Source organism: Natator depressus, chromosome 14 (genome assembly GCF_965152275.1).
Source record: "Natator depressus isolate rNatDep1 chromosome 14, rNatDep2.hap1, whole genome shotgun sequence".
NCBI classification, from domain to species: Eukaryota; Metazoa; Chordata; order Testudines; family Cheloniidae; genus Natator; species Natator depressus.
In genome coordinates this window covers 45,779,278-45,796,282 of record NC_134247.1, presented here as the reverse complement: position 1 = coordinate 45,796,282, position 17,005 = coordinate 45,779,278, and the positions used below count along the sequence as shown (strand labels likewise).

The following is a 17,005-nucleotide window of genomic DNA, read 5'->3' as shown; positions in this document are numbered from 1 at the left end:
AGTCACGGAGCCCCCTGCTGATCTCCATTAAGGAGCAGTTTGGGCCGGGACACGGGAGAAGCTGGACTACGAAGTGCCCTGCTGGGATCCGGAGAGAGCCGGGTTATTCACCGCCCCGCTGGTCCCGATCCCCGACTGATTTGCCGGGTGAAAATTTCATTAGGCCAGGGCTTTCTTTGTTTCTTTATAAAAAAACAACCAACCTCCCCCTCCCCTTCAACCTGCCCACCGGGGCAGAGAAAAGCCCGCGAGGGAGGGAGAGAGGGGTGTGGGGGGGATGGATGGAGAGGGGTGTATGCAATAGATCGAGGAAGGGAGAGAGGGATATGGGAGGATGGATGGATGGGGGGTGTATGGGAATTGATGAATGGATGGAAAGAGGTGTGTGTGGATGGAGGGAGGGATGTGTGTGGGGCTAGATGGATGGATGCAGTGAAGGGTGTGTGGGAATGGAGGGAGGCGTATGGGTATAGATGGATGCATGGATTGAGGGGGGGTGTATGAGGATGGATGGAGAGAGGATGAATGAGGATGGAGGGCTGAAGAGGGATGTGTGTGGGGCGATCGGTGGATGGATGGAGAGGGGTGTGTGGGAATGGAGGGAGGGATGGGGGTGTGTATGGGAATTGAATGGATGGAGAGGGGGGTGTAATGGAGAGAGGGATGTGGGGGGATGGATGGATGGGGGGGTGTGGGAATTGAATGGATGGTGGGAGTGGAGTGTTGGGGTGTGTGGGGGGATGGAGGGGGGATTGTGGGGGTGGATGGATAGATGCATTAAGGGGTGTGTGGGGATGGAGTGGGGGTGTATGGGTATAGATGGATGCATGGATTGAGGGGGGTATGGATGGAGGGATGGATGGAGAGGGGGATGGAGAGATGGGGATGGATGGAGAGGTGTGTGGGAATGGAGGGAGGGATGGGAGTGTGTATGGGAATTGAATGGATGGAGAGGGGGGTGTAATGGAGAGAGGGAGGGAAAGAGGGATGTGGGGGGGATGGATGGATGGGGGTGTGTGGGAATTGAATGGATGGGGAGAGGAGTGTTGGGGTGTGTGGGGGGATGGAGAAGGGAGTGTGGGGGTGGATGGGTATAGATGGATGCATGGATTGGGGGGGTGGGTATGGATAGAGGGTTGGAGAGGGGGATGGATGGGGGAATGGATGGAGAGATGGGGATGGATGGAGTGGGGGTGTGGGGAGGGATGGATGGAGAGGTGTGTGGGGATGAATGGAGAGATGGGAATGGAGGGATGGATGGAGAGGTTCCATGAATAGAAATGTCCCATGACCACACATTCACCGCATACTTAAAAACCACGTGAATTTAAATAATTTCTTACCATGTTGGCAGCAAAGTAAAACCTTGGGCCTTGTTTAATCCTAACCATCCCTGGCTCTTATCTAGCTCTTTCCCGCTGCAGAGCTCAAAGCGCTTCACAGAGGAGGGGGGTGTCATTATCCATGTTGTACAGATGGGGAAACTGAGGCACGGAGGGGTGCAGCGACTGACCCAAGGTGACCCAGGAGGGCCCTGGTAGAGCTGGGAATAGATCCAAGTTCTCTCAGGTCTCAGCCCATTTATTCCTGTTTAGCCTGTCAGCGCCTTGGCCTGGCGGTTGGACAAACACCAGCGCAAAAGAGCCTCGATCCCGTCTGGGGTCTGCGTATGCCCCCACCCCGCACACTGAGCAGAGCAGCAGCCGGGCGGTGGAAGCTGCCCGGGCCCCCTGCTTGGGGGAGCACACAGGAGACTCCCCACAGGGCTCTGGCTGGAGACCTGGCCATGCTGCTCCCTCCTCTGGGGTGGGGAAGGGGCTGCGAGGGTCACTGGAGAGGGAACAGATGCAAAACCTGCAGCCGTAACTCCACTGCTACAATGATCAACGCTCCCCCAATGCACCTTCCACGATCCACGGGTCCTACCCCTGCCTCTCACGGCGTAGGTACCTCGCCCAGGGCACTAAATGCCCCAACCAGCACTAGGCGCTCTCAAATGAACTCACATGGGACAACGATAAAAGACAAAAAACACCTGCTCCCCTGTGGGTGACCCCATCACATGGCGATCACTCCATATCTGACCTCTCCATACTCGTCCTCCAAGGAAACCAGCACAACGCTTTCCAAAGACGAGCCCAGGAGCTTACATCCCTCACTGCTGGACGCAAACTCCCGGCCCGAACAGAGACGCTGGTTTGCGGTCTCCTTACAACAATCTGGAGCCCGCTACCCCGTTGGCCTAGGGCGGCAGATGGTTGAATTGCCCACTTCATCTTGCAGGGTGTGTTAACTCCTTACGCTAAACGATCTGCTCCCCCTTGGATTTAGCTGTGACGCCCTTTCCCAGCCCCGCAGATGAGCTCGGTGCAGGTCGAAAGCTTGGCTCACTCCCCAGTAGCAGTTGATCCAATGAGAGAGAGATTACTGACATTCCCCACGACACGGATCTGACCCACATCTTTCAACCCCGCTCATGCCTGCGCTGTTCCCAGGCAAACACCCCTGCAGGAATGTGACCTCACCGCTGGGGCGTCTCCCCATAGTCAGGCATGGCATGGCAGCTCTCTCCTTTCTGGCGCCCCCTCCTGGCCCCCTAAGGCATGGTGACTTCCCTCTCTGGCGCCCCCTCCTGGCTAGGCAAGGCATAGCGGTTGTCCCCTTTCTGGCGCCCCCTCCTGGCCCCCTGTGGCATGGTGACTTCCCTCTCCGGTGCCCCCTGCTGACAATCACTTTAGTCTCTTCTTGCGACTCAGCCCTGCAGCCAGGTCAGGCTTTAGTCCCTCCACAAAACCCAGCATCTTTCAAGCTGGCCGTCGCCCCATGGTCCTTCCCCCCTTGCAGGGCTTTGAACCATCCTTATCCGCCTCTGTCCAGGGGAGCCTCATACCCCCTTCCCAGGTGGCTGGGGGACCCAGGCCCATCCTCTGCCCCAGGCTCCGGCCTAGGGCCATGGTGTAGTAACGGGGCCGACCCATTTACCCTTCTTGCGAGCTGTGAAACGTGAGTGAAAGTCACGAAAACATCCCCAGCCCCCGGCAACACTGACGGGAAGCAGAGGAAAGGGAAACAGAAAAACGAAAGGAGTCCAAAACGAGCACGCCTCCAGCCAGAACGCACGGGCTGGGCAGGGATCACGCCTGGCAGCCAAGAGAAACTGAGGACCGAAAATTAATAAACCAAACTTGGCGCGTGGGAAATTAGCCCTAACTGGGAGAAAGAATAATGAGGGGATGAGCTGCTCCGCCCCCCACTCCCTCTTGGGGTCCTTAAAGAAAACGGCTGAGGGGGAAAAACCGGTTTCTGGAGCAAGCGCCACCATGGGGGCTGCTCCCCCCCCCACCTCCTGGGACCCCGGGGCCTTCGGCCTCCTGATCCACTTGAGTCATAACTGAGGCCTACAGGGCCAGCGGGGAGCGTGAATGGGCAGGACAGAAGGGGGGGGCGTTAAATCTAGTGCCAGCCTGACTCCCCCCAGCCCGAGACGCCCGGGCACCACCCACCACTGGCAGTGCAAGGGGCAGGATGGAACAATCAGTCACAACTGCACCCTGCTTCTGAACGCCCGCTGGTGATGTCAATGCAACAGCAGGGGACGGGCCCCTGCCCCATTCCCCGCCCCCCTGAGCCAGCCAGTCCCCGCCCTGGGGCCAGATGGGAGCCGGCGCCCCCTAGAGGGGACAGGCCCCGTGCCCCAGTCCCCGCCCTGGGGCCAGATGGGAGCCGGCGCCCCCTAGAGGGGACAGGCCCCGTGCCCCATTCCCCGCCCCCCTGAGCCAGCCAGTCCCCGCCCTGGGCCAGAAGGGAGCTGGCGCCCCCTAGAGGAAAAAGGCCCCGTATTAGCCACATTATTTCAAAATGACTTTATTGAGCTAGAAAAGCAGGGTATTTACAGGGTTAAGGCTCATGGATCCAAGGTCAGGGACCCCTCAGCGCCGCCTCTTGGCAGACCTGGGCGGGGCGGGGGCAGGACCCGCTGCCCCCTTCCTCTTGCTCCCCCGGGTGGCAGGGGTAGCGGCGCTGGGCGGGGCAGGCGTGCCGTCCAGGCGGTAGGAGGCCAGGTCGACAGCCTGCTGGAGGATGCCCGTCAGGAGGAACTCGGTGCTGGCGATGGGCAGCCGGGCGCTCAGGGCGGGTCGGCAGCGGGGAAGGTCTTCGGGGCAGGAGATGACGACGCGCTTGTCCTGAAAGGGTTAAATCCTGCTCACTCCCAACCCACAGCCCCCCCCCCCCCGTGCCCCTCAGTCCCGACCCGCAGCCCCCCCTCCTTCCGTCACTCCTGCCCCACAGCTCCCCTCCTCCTGTGCCCCTAACTCCCTCCTCTCCTCCCTGCTGCCCCGCAGCCCCCCTCCCCCTGACTCCCCCCAACCTCCCCTGCCTGTCACTGCTGCCCCGCTGCCCCCCCGTGCCCCTCAGTCCTGACCCACAGCCCGCACTTCCTTCCGTCACTCCTGCCCCACAGCTCCCCTCCTCCTGTGCCCCTCACTCCCTCCCCTGCTCCCTGCACCCCTCATTACTGCCCCGCAGCTCCCCTCCCCCTCATTCCCCCCCCCCAACCTCCCCTGCCCCTCACTGCTAACCCGCAGCCCCTCTCCCAGCTCTGCCGGTGCCCCTCACTCCCCCCTCACCTTGTACGCCCGGGGCATATGGGGCAGGAAGACCCCCCCGCTGCACTGGATGATGTCCTTCATGTGCTCGGGCTCCGGCTTGACGTTGGGGGTGACGTGAATCTCGTAGCCCTGCGGGAGGGGGACGCGGCTGTGACTGACCCACCCCCTGCTCCCATGAGGGAAGGGGCGGAGCCTGTGGAAGGGGCGGAGCCAGCGAGGGGCAGGGGCGGCCGCTAAGCCCAGGGACCATGTGTCCACAGCTGAGACCTCGAGGGTGAGGAGCTTGTGACAGGGCCAGTTGCAGGTGGCATCCTGCCCAGATGGGTCCACCAGGGTGCTTAGGGTATGACTGGGGGGGGCCCCCCACAACTGCAGCTGTCCCCCCCCCCATGTGGTGTATGGTGGGGAGCAGATGGGGGGGTGAGTGGGTTCAGAGGGTCTCACCTGCAACAGGCTAGTGGGGGGTGGATGTTGGGGGGAGCCAGTTGGGTTTAACATGCAGACGGGCCCCCCTATGTGGGCAGTGTGGGGGAAAGGGGTCTCAAAGGCAGGCCCCCAAGATGGTGCAGGGGGTGTCAGTGGGGTCAGAGGGGTGGACGGGGGGGGTCTCACCTGCAGCAGGGCCCCCCGCGTGGTGCAGGGGGTGTCAATGGGGTCAGAGGGGTGGACGGGGGGGGTCTCACCTGCAGCAGGGCCCCCCGCGTGGTGCAGGGGGTGTCAATGGGGTCAGAGGGGTGGGTCTCACCTGCAGCAGGGCCCCCCGCGTGGTGCAGGGGGTGTCAATGGGGTCAGAGGGGTGGACGGGGGGGGTCTCACCTGCAGCAGGGCCCCCCGCGTGGTGCAGGGGGTGTCAGTGGGGTCAGAGGGGTGGACGGGGGGTCTCACCTGCAGCAGGGCCCCCCGCGTGGTGCAGGGGGTGTCAATGGGGTCAGAGGGGTGGACGGGGGGGGTCTCACCTGCAGCAGGGCCCCCCGCGTGGTGCAGGGGGTGTCAATGGGGTCAGAGGGGTGGACGGGGGGGGTCTCACCTGCAGCAGGGCCCCCCGCGTGGTGCAGGGGGTGTCAATGGGGTCAGAGGGGTGGACGGGGTGGGTCTCACCTGCAGCAGGGCCCCCCGCGTGGTGCAGGGGGTGTCAATGGGGTCAGAGGGGTGGACGGGGGGTCTCACCTGCAGCAGGGCCCCCCGCGTGGTGCAGGGGGTGTCAATGGGGTCAGAGGGGTGGACGGGGGGTCTCACCTGCAGCAGGGCCCCCCGCATGGTGCAGGGGGTGTCAATGGGGTCAGAGGGGTGGACGGGGGGTCTCACCTGCAGCAGGGCCCCCCGCGTGGTGCAGGGGGTGTCAATGGGGTCAGAGGGGGGTCTCACCTGCAGCAGGGCCCCCCTGCGCGCTCGCTGCAGCGACTGGGCCAGGCTGAAGTGGAAGTTTCGCTCTTGCTCGGGGTCCCGCACCAGGAAGCCGCTGGGCGACAGGAAGCAGGCGCTGCGCCCGCTCTGGGGGAGGGGAAGGGGGGCAGGGTCACCTGGGACAGCCCCCCAATGTTGCTTCCTCTCCCGCCCCCCCCCCCCGCTCCCGGTCCCCAGCCTCACCCCGGTCGTTCCCTCCACCCTGCCCCCCCCAGGGTCCCCCCTCCCACCCTGCCCCTTCCCCCCAGGGTACCTTGTCCAGCCAGTCCAGCGTGACGATGGGCACCCCGCGGGCCAGGGCGCACAGGAACTTGACGGTGCGGCGCACCCGGTCCGTCACCAGGTGGGTGCAGTCGAAGACCGACCGGGCCAGCGCCCCGCCCAGCGCCGAGACCACCCGCTCGCCCGCCTCGTCAATCACCCCCGTGAACAGCACCTGGGGGCGGGGAGCCCAGTCAGCACGGACCAGCCCATCCCCCAGACTGTCCCCCTCCCCCCCGCCCCTCAGAAGCGGGGCGGCTTGGTACAGTCCCTTCCCCACCACCCCCAGGGGCAGGGTAACTTGCTAAATCCCGCTCCCCACCACCCAGGGGGCAGGGCTGTTTGGTATGGTCCCCTCACACCTTCCCCCCCTCCCCGGGCAGGGTAACTTGGTACGTCCCCTCCCACCCCAAGGAGGGGGAGCTGTTTGCTACCAGCTCCTCATCTTCTCCCCACAGCAAGGCACCATGGTAAATTCCTCTCCTACCCCACCCTTATGGCTTGGTACATTCCCATTAGGTCTGTTAAAGGTAGGGGTACAGCTCCCCCCCCCAACTTGGTACAGCCTGACCACCCACTTCCACTCCAGAGCAGGCCTGCTGGAGCCTGGATTCCAGCCCCCCCCACCCCCACCCTTGCACCCGTGCGAGGGCCTGACGGGCCGTGTCCTGCCCCACACCGGCCCCAGCAGGTCAGCCCAGGGCAGGAGGCCTCTGGACTCTGAACAAACGGCCCAACGGAAACCCTGTGTGTGTGTGAGAGGAGGGGGGGGGGACAGACGGGACTAAAAGTAACGCACGAGGGGAACTGCTGGCCACAGAAACAGCCAACCACCGGGCGTCCTGGCAGCAAACGGACGCAGGTAACAGGTACACGAGCCGCAGCCAGCGCATCACTGCCACGCATTGACCTCCTCAGGCCTTCTCACGACACATTTTCGGTGGCCTGAGAGCGCGGCCACCAACTCCTGCTGGTGGCCGCTCTGCCAGTTTTTCCTAAAATGCTTCATTAATTTGAGGAAACAAATAAATATGCACCTCGACAGGTCCCAATCATGGGCATTGATTTACGCAGGAGGGTCTTTTCCTGACTCAGTCACAGAAGTAACGCAGAGTCGTCTCTGTTCTTTGCTGGACCGACAGCACAGAAACGCAAATAAGGTGCTTTGCGCGTTCCTGTCTCTTTTCGGAGGGGGACGGTTCGGTTGGTTAGCTACTGGTCTACTGCTGCGAGACGTGACACTTGTCTGTTAATATCGCTTTTCACCATCTCCCAGCTGGCTGCTAAGTCTGCTGCGAGAAGCGATATGAACAAACCGACAGGTATCACTTTTCCCAGCCGATTTATTGTGAACAATTAAGCCGTGGAGGCCATGGGAGGGGGCGGTGAGCTGGAGGGACGGAGCCCAAAGACCCAGGGCTGAAGTCCAACCCCACCGCCTCTGGGAAGGTGGAGAACTCAGTGTGTCTCCCCCCAGAGGGGGGCAGATTATGTATCATCTACAGATCAGTCTACACAGTCCCTGTCGTCCCCCCGAACTCCCTCCTCTGAGCCAGGATAGAACCCAGAGCTGGGAGATACGTGGGGTAGGGTGGGAGTTGGCACCCCCTAGAGGGGAAGGGCCCCCGTGTCCCAGCCTGCTGGCCTCCCCGCCCCGCAGTCCTGGGCTTTCTTACCCTGGGGGAGGTCGTGCCACCGGCTGCCCCCTGGGATCGGCGAGGGGCCCTGGCTCGCAGCCCCTCCACCTTGTTCTCTGTGCTCTGACGGCGCAATGTGGGGACCGGCGCCTCCTGCAGGGGGAATGGGGGGAGTGAGACTCACTTACAGCCCCCCCACCCCGCCCCTTCGGAGTTCTCCCTAGCCACTTAGACCACACCCCCATAGTCCCACCCCCTCACAGGAGAGGCCCTGCACCTCGAGTCCACCCCAGCAATGGATTCCCCCACCACACCGTACCAGGCTCCGACACTCAGAAAATTATACCCCACCCATTTTGCAAACAACCGCAGCCAGTCTATCCACACAATAAATTACACCCCGCCCCCTGGTGCCCAGGCCCCACCCATATTAGGCCCCGCCTCCCAGTGACCAGGCCCCGTCCATAGCAAGTTAGGGGTGGGGCCCGCACCTGTGGTGGGGACTTTCTCCCAGCCCTCCCAGTCCTGCCCAGTGGCCTGTTACCCACCTGCCTCTTTCTGGCATCGCTCCCAGCATCCTCTTGGGCCGTGGCACTGCCCACTTGTCCCTCGCCCCGGGGCTGAGGCGGATCCGGGGTGGCCACCCCGCTCCGCTTGCCTCGGGCCTCCCTGGCTGGCTCTGCAGCACCCCTCCTCCTGGGGGCCGGCTCCTGGGCGGGGGCTCTCTGGGACCGCCGGGCTCGGCCCTGCGACGCCTCCGGCTCTGGTCCCCCTGAACCCCTTCTGGGCTTGTTGGCTGGGGCTGGTTCCGTGCCTGCAGCCCCCCGAGATCTCCGGGCCCGGCCTGGAGCCCCCTGGCTCGAGGCCTCTGGCTCCGTGGGGGGGTCCTGGGTCCGCACAGCCCTCCTGGGCCTCTTCACAGGGCCGGGCTGGTCCATCTCCTCAACGCTCCCCGGCTCCGGCGCCTCCATGTACACGGCCGGGCTGCAGAGCTGACGCCGCCCCCTACGCTGGGGGGCGGCTGGGGTGGGCTGGCTGGGGTCTCCTGACCCCACTGGCTTCTCTGCCCCACCCCGCCGGCTCCGCCTCTCTGGAGCAGGGGCTGGTGGTGGGGGAGCGGGAACCGGAGCAGATCGCAGGCTCCGGCGCCTCACGGGTGTGGAGGGACTGGGATGAACCTCTGGGACCTGGGGGGGGGGGGGAAAAGAGAGAAAGATTGGGGGGCTGGGATCCAGGACTCCTGGGTTCTGTCCCCAGCTCTGGGAGAACGTGGTGCAGGAGCTCCCCAGTCAGTGTGTGCAGTCTCCATTCCTCCAGGAGAGGGCGCCAGCCCCTGCTCACCTTCCCAGCATCCTCAGGCCGTGCCCCTGTGGGGTGGGCCCCAGCCCCCGTGACCCCGACAGCCGCTGGGGTCTCCCATCTCTCCGCAGCCTCCAGGCCACCTGGAGAAGAGGATGAATTAATCCCAATCAGCCACTGCAGTTCCCTCCATTGCCACTAGATGTCGCTGCCTGCCAAGGCACATCATGTGACTGCCAGCAACACCCCTGCTCCTTGCACAGGGTGTCACCCCCCCCCCCCCCCCAAAATCACTCACCCTGCCGTCTCAGGCGCTGCCCGGAGCGGCTGCCCCCGGGCTCCGCTCCTGCCCGCCCGCCCTCACCCTGCAGTGCCAGGGCTGGTCTGCGGGGGGCGCTCAGCACGAGGCGCACGGGCTGGGATTCCTCCTCTTCCGGCAGCTCCCCCCCAGCGCCCCCTGCTGGCAGTGCCCGGCCAGGGGGCTCTGACTCCTCCTTGGGGCTGAGGCAAGCGGCAGCAGGGGCCTGGGTGCCGAGGGGCAGCAGCCCCCCAGAGGCCGGGCCGGGTACTGCGGGCTGTGCCGGCTCCTGCGACAGGGCTCTCCCTGGTGGTGGATGGCGGAGCAGCAGCTGGGTGTCCTCCTCGGGGGTGAAGGGCTGGGTGGGCTGGTCCGAGTGGAGCCCAGGGTCCTCGCAGAACGACTGAGTCGCCCCCACAACATACAGATCCTCGTCCGAGTCCTCCTCCTTCTCTGAAGAGGCGCAGACTGAGGGTGGGGGGGAGGAGGAGGGGGGAGAAGAAGATGAGGATAGAACCCAGGCATCCTGGCTCCCAGCCCCTCTTCCTCACTCTAACCCCCACTCCCCTCCCAGAGCCAGGGAGAGAACCCAGGAGTTCGGGCTCCAACCCCCTGCTCCAATCACTCCAGTCAGCACTGGGTGGCTCGGCCCAGTCTGGCATGGAGGTGGGGAGACCAGTCAGGGCAGGTCTGTCATGGCAGCAGCTCTCGCGCTTCCCAGAATCCTTAGCAACCCCTCCTGCTCCACCCCACTATGAAATCCAAGATGGCGGCTCCAGACGGGTTTCCTCTCTGCCCCCCCCCCTTCCCTGAGCGCCTTAACCCGGCGTGGGGCCGTTGTGCTCACCTGGAGCGTGCAGGGCTGGGCCAGCAGGGGGCGACATCACGGACCCTGCAAATGGATGAGAGTGGCAGCAGGGATTGGTGGGGGAGGGGTGACTGCCTGAGGCCCCACCCCTACGGTCACTAACTCCACCCCCTGCCTGCCGCCCCGCCCTCAGGGGCATCACTAACTCCGCCCCTTTGGTGACCTATACCTACATTGGTGAGTTCTCAGCCCAGCAGGGCCATGGAGACTGGGCTGCCCTGTCTGGCCACCAGATGGAGCCACCCCGGGAGGAGACGCTGATGGGGGCTGGGATCATGGGGGGCTGGATTCCCCCCCAACCCACCTTTTGCAGGCGGGGGCGATCTGAAGACAAACGTCTGGGTGGCTTCCTCCTCTAGGCTGCTCCCAGAATCTGTGGAGAGAGGAATTACCCAGGGTCCTTCACAGCTTTCCCACCACCGATCTCTTCGCTCACAGCCACACAACCCCACAGATCGCCTGCCCAGAGGGAGGGATGAACGCTAGGTCATGGGGGGAAACTGAGGCACAGAAAGGGGAAGGGACATGCCAGAGGTCACACAGATACAGATCCCAGGAGTCCTGGCTCCGCCCTCCCCCCTTAACCACAGATCCCACTCCCCTCCCAGAGCCAGGGATGGAACTCAGGAGTCCCACCTGCTGCCGCGGGGGCTCTGGCGGCCTCGGCCCCCGAGGACGGGGTCTCCTCAGCCAGGTAGCACTGCGTGGCCTGCAGGGCAAAATCAGCGTCATCTGGGAAGGGGAAGGAGAGCGGAGACTCCAGGTGAAACTGACGCGCCTGATCCCATCCCAGCATGCAGGGCAGGGCCCTCACCCCTCAGGAGCCGGAGACAGGGCAGGGAACGGGACCCAGGCGTCCGGGACGGCAGGGCAGGGCCCTCACCCCTCGGGAGCCGGAGACCGGGGCAGGGAACGCAACCCAGGTGGCCGGGACAGCAGGGCCGGGCCCTCACCCCTCGGGAGCCGGAGACCGGGGCAGGGAACGCAACCCAGGTGGCCGGGACAGCAGGGCAGGGCCCTCACCCCTCGGGAGCCGGAGACCGGGGCAGGGAACGGGACCCAGGCGGCCGGGATGGCAGGGCAGGGCCTGTGTCTCCCAGACCCCATATTTACCCTCCACATCCGTCTCGCTGTCATCTCCGGGCTGGGCCGGGCCCCACGCTGGCTCTTTGTTCCCCTCGGTGTCCATCACCTTGGCCTCTGGGCTGACATGGGACTGGGGGGCCGGTAGCTCCTCCCCACCTGCCTGGGCTGGGCCCCCCACGAGACCTGGTGCCTGGTCGAACTCTGCCCCGGGAGCCCCCTCCACATCTGTGTCGCTGTCTCCACTGGCTGTAGGCAGGTGGAGCGTCTGTTGGCCGACATCTGGATTCTCCTCCACATCTGTATCGCTGTCCCCAGTGGCGACAGGCAGGGGGTCCTTTTGTCTTCCAACATCTGGTTTCCCCTCAGCCTCCTCCACATCTGTATCATCGCCTGCCTCCACAGTGGGCTGATGGCTCCTCTGTACAACATCTGGATTCCCCACAGACTCCTCCACATCTGTATCACTGCCCACATTAATAGTGAGTAGATGGCTCTTTGCAGTGACATCTGGATTTCCCACAAACTCCTCCACATCTGTATCGTTGTCCTCATTTCCTGCAGGCCGATGGCCCTTAGGATGCACATCTAGTTTCCCCACTGTCCCCATCACATCTGTATCTCTGTCTCCAGGGAGAGCAAGTTGACGGTTCTTCGTTACAACATCTGGATTCTTTGTCTCCTCTTCCTCCACATCTGTATCACTGCCCACATCAATAGCGGGTAGATGGCTCTTTGCAGTGACATCTGGATTTCCCATAAACTCCTCCACGTCTGTATCGCTGTCCTCATTTCCTGCAGGCTGATGGCCCTTAGGATGCACATCTGGTTTTCCCACCGCCCGTGCCACATCTGCATCTCCGCCCCCTGGGGAAACAAGTTGATGGTTGTTCTGTACAACCACTGGAGTCTCTGCCTTCTCCTCCTCCACATCTGTATCACTGCCCACCTCAACAGCGGGCTGATGGCTCTTCTGTACATCTGGATTCTCTGCAACCTCCTCCACATCTGTATCACTCTCCCCATCTTTGGCAGAGTGATGGCTCTCGGGATGCGTATCATCTGGATTCTCCGCTCCCCCCTCCACATCTGTCTCTCTGCCCCCAGGGAGAGTATGTCGATGGTTCTGCTGCACATCTGGATTCTTTGCCGCCGCCTCCTCCACATCTGTATCGCTGTCCACCTCAACTCTGGGCTGATGGCTCTTTGGACCTACAACATCTGGATTCACACCAGCCCCCTCCACGTCCGTATCGCTGTCGCCATTTCCGGCAAGCTGATGGCCCTTTGGATGCACATCTGCATTCTCTGCCTCCTCCTCCACATCTGTATCACTACCCAGCTCAACGGCAGGCAGGTGGCTCTTTGGATCCACAACATCTAGATTCTCCACAGCCTCCTCCACATCTGTATCGCTGTCCCCCAGGACAGCAGGTCCATGGTTCTTCTGCACAACATCTGGATGCCGTACCTCCTCCACATCTGTAACGCTGCCCACCTCAGCGGGGCAACCGTTCCCCAGGCCCCCGACAGCTGGTCCCTGGCCCATGCCCGTGGCGACGCCCGTGTGGCCAGGCCCCTTGACCAAGTGGCAGGCGGCCAGCGCAGGCTCTCGGGCCGTCCCAACAACCCCCATGGCCCTGGGCTGCTCGGCACCCAGGGCAGCGACTCCGTTCTCCGGCGGGCCGGGGGGCCTCTCACCGCCGTAGCTCAGGCGCAGGGAGGGGCAGGGGGCGTCAGGGGTCTCGCCACCTTCCTCATCGCTGGGGGGCAGAGAACAGCAGATCAGAACCTACGGAGTCAGTACTACCGAACCGCCCACCCCACAGCACAGCGCCCCCACCGAGCTCCCTCCCGAGCCCCCCGCAGCGCCCTCCACTGAACCCCCACCCCACACACAGCGCTCCCTACTGAGCCCCACTGAGCTCCCTCCCCAGCCCTCCGCAGCTCCCTCCACTGAACCCCCGCCCCACAGCACAGTGCGCCCTACCGAGCCCCGCTGCGCTCCCTACCAAGCCCCCGCCCCTCAGCACAGCACCCCCCCCCCTGAACCTGCCTGTGCTCCCTCCTGAGCCCCCGGCCCCGCAGCACAGCTCCCCCCACTGAACCCTCCAACCCCAGTACCCCCTACTGAGCCCTACAGCAGCCCCCTGCCCCACAGCACAATACCCCCTACCAAGCCTACCCTGTGGCATGGCTCCCACTACTAAGCCCCCCCCAGCACCCTCTATCAAGCCCGCTCCATGGCACAGCTCCCGCTACCGAGTCTCCCCCAGCACCCTCTACTGAGCTCCCTGCCCCACAGCACAGCGCCCCCTAGTGAGCCCGCCCCATGGGGCAGATCCTGCTACCAAACCCCCGCAGCACAGTGCCGCACTGGGATCTTGGGGTCAGCACTTACTGCTGGAGGAGAGCGCCCCCTGCTGAGCCCCCTGCCCCACTCCCTGCAGCACATCCCCCCCCCCGCTCTAACCACTAGACCCCACTCCCCTCCCAGAGCCGGGACAGAACCCAGGAGTCCTGGCTCCCCCTGCTAGGTCCGTCTCTACCTTTCCGGCACCACAGTTGCGCACGGGGAGGAGAACGCTGCGTCGGAACGGACTCCGGTGTCAGAGGAGGAGTCGGAGCCTGGTGGAGAAGATAGACACAGGGTGTCAGCGGGGAATCCGGGGGCCTGTGCGTCTCCCACCCGCAGAAGGTTTGTTACCATAATATCGTAGGATGCCCGAGCGCTGGAGCTGTCAGTAACCAGAAGGGAAGCCCAGACATGGAATTCCCGACCCTCATCCCTCCCACCCCTAATTTGTTATCGTAGGGTCTACTGTAATAGAGAGGGGTAGACGAAGCAAACAAAGCCAGGAGTCCCCACTCCCAGCCCCCTCCCCTGCTCCAGTGACTAGCCCTTACGCCACAGGAACAGAACCCAGGAATGCTTGCCCATTAACACTGGTTTGTTATTGTAGGGTCTACAGTAATATCATAAGGTCCCTGTGCATAGGCGGGGCGGGGGCTCAACAGAACCTCCCACTACCCTACTCATGCCCTCACCTAGCTACTTTGTTATTGTAGGATCTATAGTAATATCATAGGGTACCCTAGTGCCACGATTGTGTGTAACCTTGCAGGAAGAGGGAGTCCATACAGACTCAACCCCCACCCCCCACACTTCTGAATCCCACACTCATGCCATGCCTGGTTTGTTGTTGTAGAGCCTATCATAATATCATACGGAGGGGGTTGCCCTAATGCCAGGACTGTGCCTAATCTGTGTGGAAGTGGGAACCCAGATATAGACTCACTCCCAGCCCCCCTGCGTGCAGACCGTGGCTAGTTCATTATCGTAGGGCCTACCATAATATTATAGAGTTGCCCAAGTGCGAGGACTGTGTAATCGATGTGGAAGAGGGAGGAGCCCAGACATAGAATCATGCCCAGTCCCCCACACTCATGCCCTGGCTAGTTTGTTATTGAAGGGTTTACCACAATACCATAGGGTCCCTTCACACCAGGGCTCTGTGTAAACTTGAGGGCAGGAGCCCAGACACAGAATCATTGGCAGTCCTGCCGCACCCCAGCCCGACTTGTGCCACGCCTGGTTTGTTATTGTAGGGCCTACCATAATATCATGGGGTTGCCCTAATAATGCAATAGCTCGATGTAATTTAAGTGGAAGCGGGTGCCCAAACAGAAAAACAAACCAGCAACGGTATGAGCGTGGGGTTGCTGGTTTGTTATTTTAGGGTCTACAATAACATTACAGGCCCATTCCCACAATCCCAACTCACCATTGCTCCCCGGTAGTTGCAGGAGCCTTCCTCTGCCCTGTGACTCCTCCTCATCCTCAGAGTCCCTGGCCAGCAGGGCCCCGTAGCCCATCCTCTTGCTGGGCGCAGGGGTCTCCTCGATGGCCAGGGTGTTGGGGACCCGGGGCTGGGTGGGTGGCACCTCCAGAGAGTCTTCAGGGTCGGCGCCCGCCAGGGGCAGCAGGAAGTACTGGCAGCCCACGTCCCCGAACATGAGGGTGTCCCCATCCTCCAGGCTGTAGCGGACATGGGGCAGCAGCACGGCACGCTGGCGCCGGGTCCGGTTCAGGCTGCCCCGGTCATAGAGCAGGTGGGGTCCACCCGGCCCAGGGACCTCGATCACCGCATGGGCCTTGGAGACAGAGGGGGCCGGCAGGCAGACCTGGCAGCTCGGCAGCCGCCCCACCACATTCTCCCCGGGGTAGATCCAGAAATCTGGGGGGGAAGAGAAGCCCGGAGTCCTGATGCCCAGGGTGAGCCAGTAGACCCCATTCCCCTCCCGGAGTGGGGGAGAGAACCCAGGAGTCCTGGCTCCCAGCCCCCCGCCGCTCTAACCACGAGCCCCCACTCCCCTCCCAGAGCTCAGGAGAAAACCCAGGAGTCTTGGTGCCAGGATGCCACCATCGAGGGCCATCAGAGCACCGGTGCCCGCCCACTTCCTGGATCCCAATAGGATCCCCTGGGAGAGCAGGTGAAATCGCCAAGAGGCGGGTGGCTCTGATGGGTGGGGCCGGCCCCAGCCCCCTCCCCCCATCCCCGCCCAGCACCACTGACCTTGCTCTGGCCCGTATTTGCTGCTGAGCAGGTGCAGCCGCCCCACGGGCCGGGGGGCTTCGCCATCGGCCTCTCCCCCGGGGGGGTCCTCGTCCTCCCCCCACTCCAGCAGCTGGGTCTGATCCATGGCCTGCGGGGCAACAGTCACAGGGTGAGTGATGGGCACCCCCCCCAGTACCCCCTTGTGCCCCACTCCCCCAAGTGCCCCCTGTCAGCCCCGCCCCCATGCCCCTCTCTGCCCCCCACCCCCTGTCAGCCCCCCCGCCTCCCTTCCATGCCCCTCACTGCCCCCCCACCCCCTGGCACCCCCGGCACCCCCCCGTGCCCCTCTCTGCCCCCTGGCAGCCCCGGCACCCCCCGGTGCCCCTCACTACCCCCTCCCTGCCCCCAGTGCCCCTCCCTGCCCCCCGCCCGTGCCCCTCACTGCCCCCCCACCCCCTGTCAGCCCCTCTCTTCCCCCCCGCCCCCTGGCAGCCCCGGCACCCCCCCCGCATACCCCTCACTGCCCCCTCCCCGCCCCAGTGCCCCCCTCCCGTGCCCCTCACTGCCCCCCACCCCCGTCAGCCCCGCCCGCCCCCCTCCTGTGCCCCTCTACCCCCTGGCACCCCCCGTCCCCCTCACTCCCCCCTTCCCGCCCCCCCAGTGCTCCCTGTCAGCCCCACCCCCTGGTGCCCCTCCCCACCCCCAGTGCCCTCCGTATCCCTCACTGCCCCCAGTGCCCCCTGTCAGCCCCCCGGCACCCCCCCACACATATCCCTCACTGTCCCCTTCCCGCCCTCCCGTGCCCCACTCCCCCCAGTACCCCCTGTCAGCCCCGCCCCTCACTGCCCCCCCAGCTCTGCCGGGCCCCCCCTCACCTCCCGTTCCAACTGCGGCTCCCCGGATCCCTCTCGGCGCTTCCCAGCGGGGAGGCCTCTGATTGGCCAGCCGGAGCCTTCCGGCATAGCCTTCTCTTGTTCTGATTGGTC

General features: G+C 63.9%; 1 protein-coding gene across 2 annotated transcripts; it reads right to left on the bottom strand.

Moving 5' to 3' along the window:
- Positions 1-3,886: 3,886 nt before the first annotated feature.
- On the bottom strand, positions 3,887-17,005 carry MDC1 (mediator of DNA damage checkpoint 1). Of its 2 annotated transcripts, XM_074970882.1 has the most exons (16): positions 16,895-17,005; positions 16,038-16,167; positions 15,246-15,698; positions 14,010-14,088; positions 11,491-13,223; positions 11,014-11,109; positions 10,682-10,750; positions 10,357-10,401; positions 9,510-9,977; positions 9,254-9,354; positions 8,461-9,099; positions 7,952-8,065; positions 6,268-6,450; positions 5,976-6,101; positions 4,629-4,739; positions 3,887-4,184 (listed from the first exon to the last, which is right to left on the bottom strand). In XM_074970882.1, the coding sequence occupies exons 1-16, from the start codon at positions 16,979-16,981 to the stop codon at positions 3,930-3,932; spliced, it is 4,689 nt and encodes a 1,562-aa protein (XP_074826983.1). In that variant the 5' UTR covers positions 16,982-17,005; the 3' UTR covers positions 3,887-3,929. The 2 variants fall into 2 exon arrangements, with proteins under 2 accessions (XP_074826983.1, XP_074826984.1); XM_074970883.1 differs by lacking the exon at positions 10,357-10,401.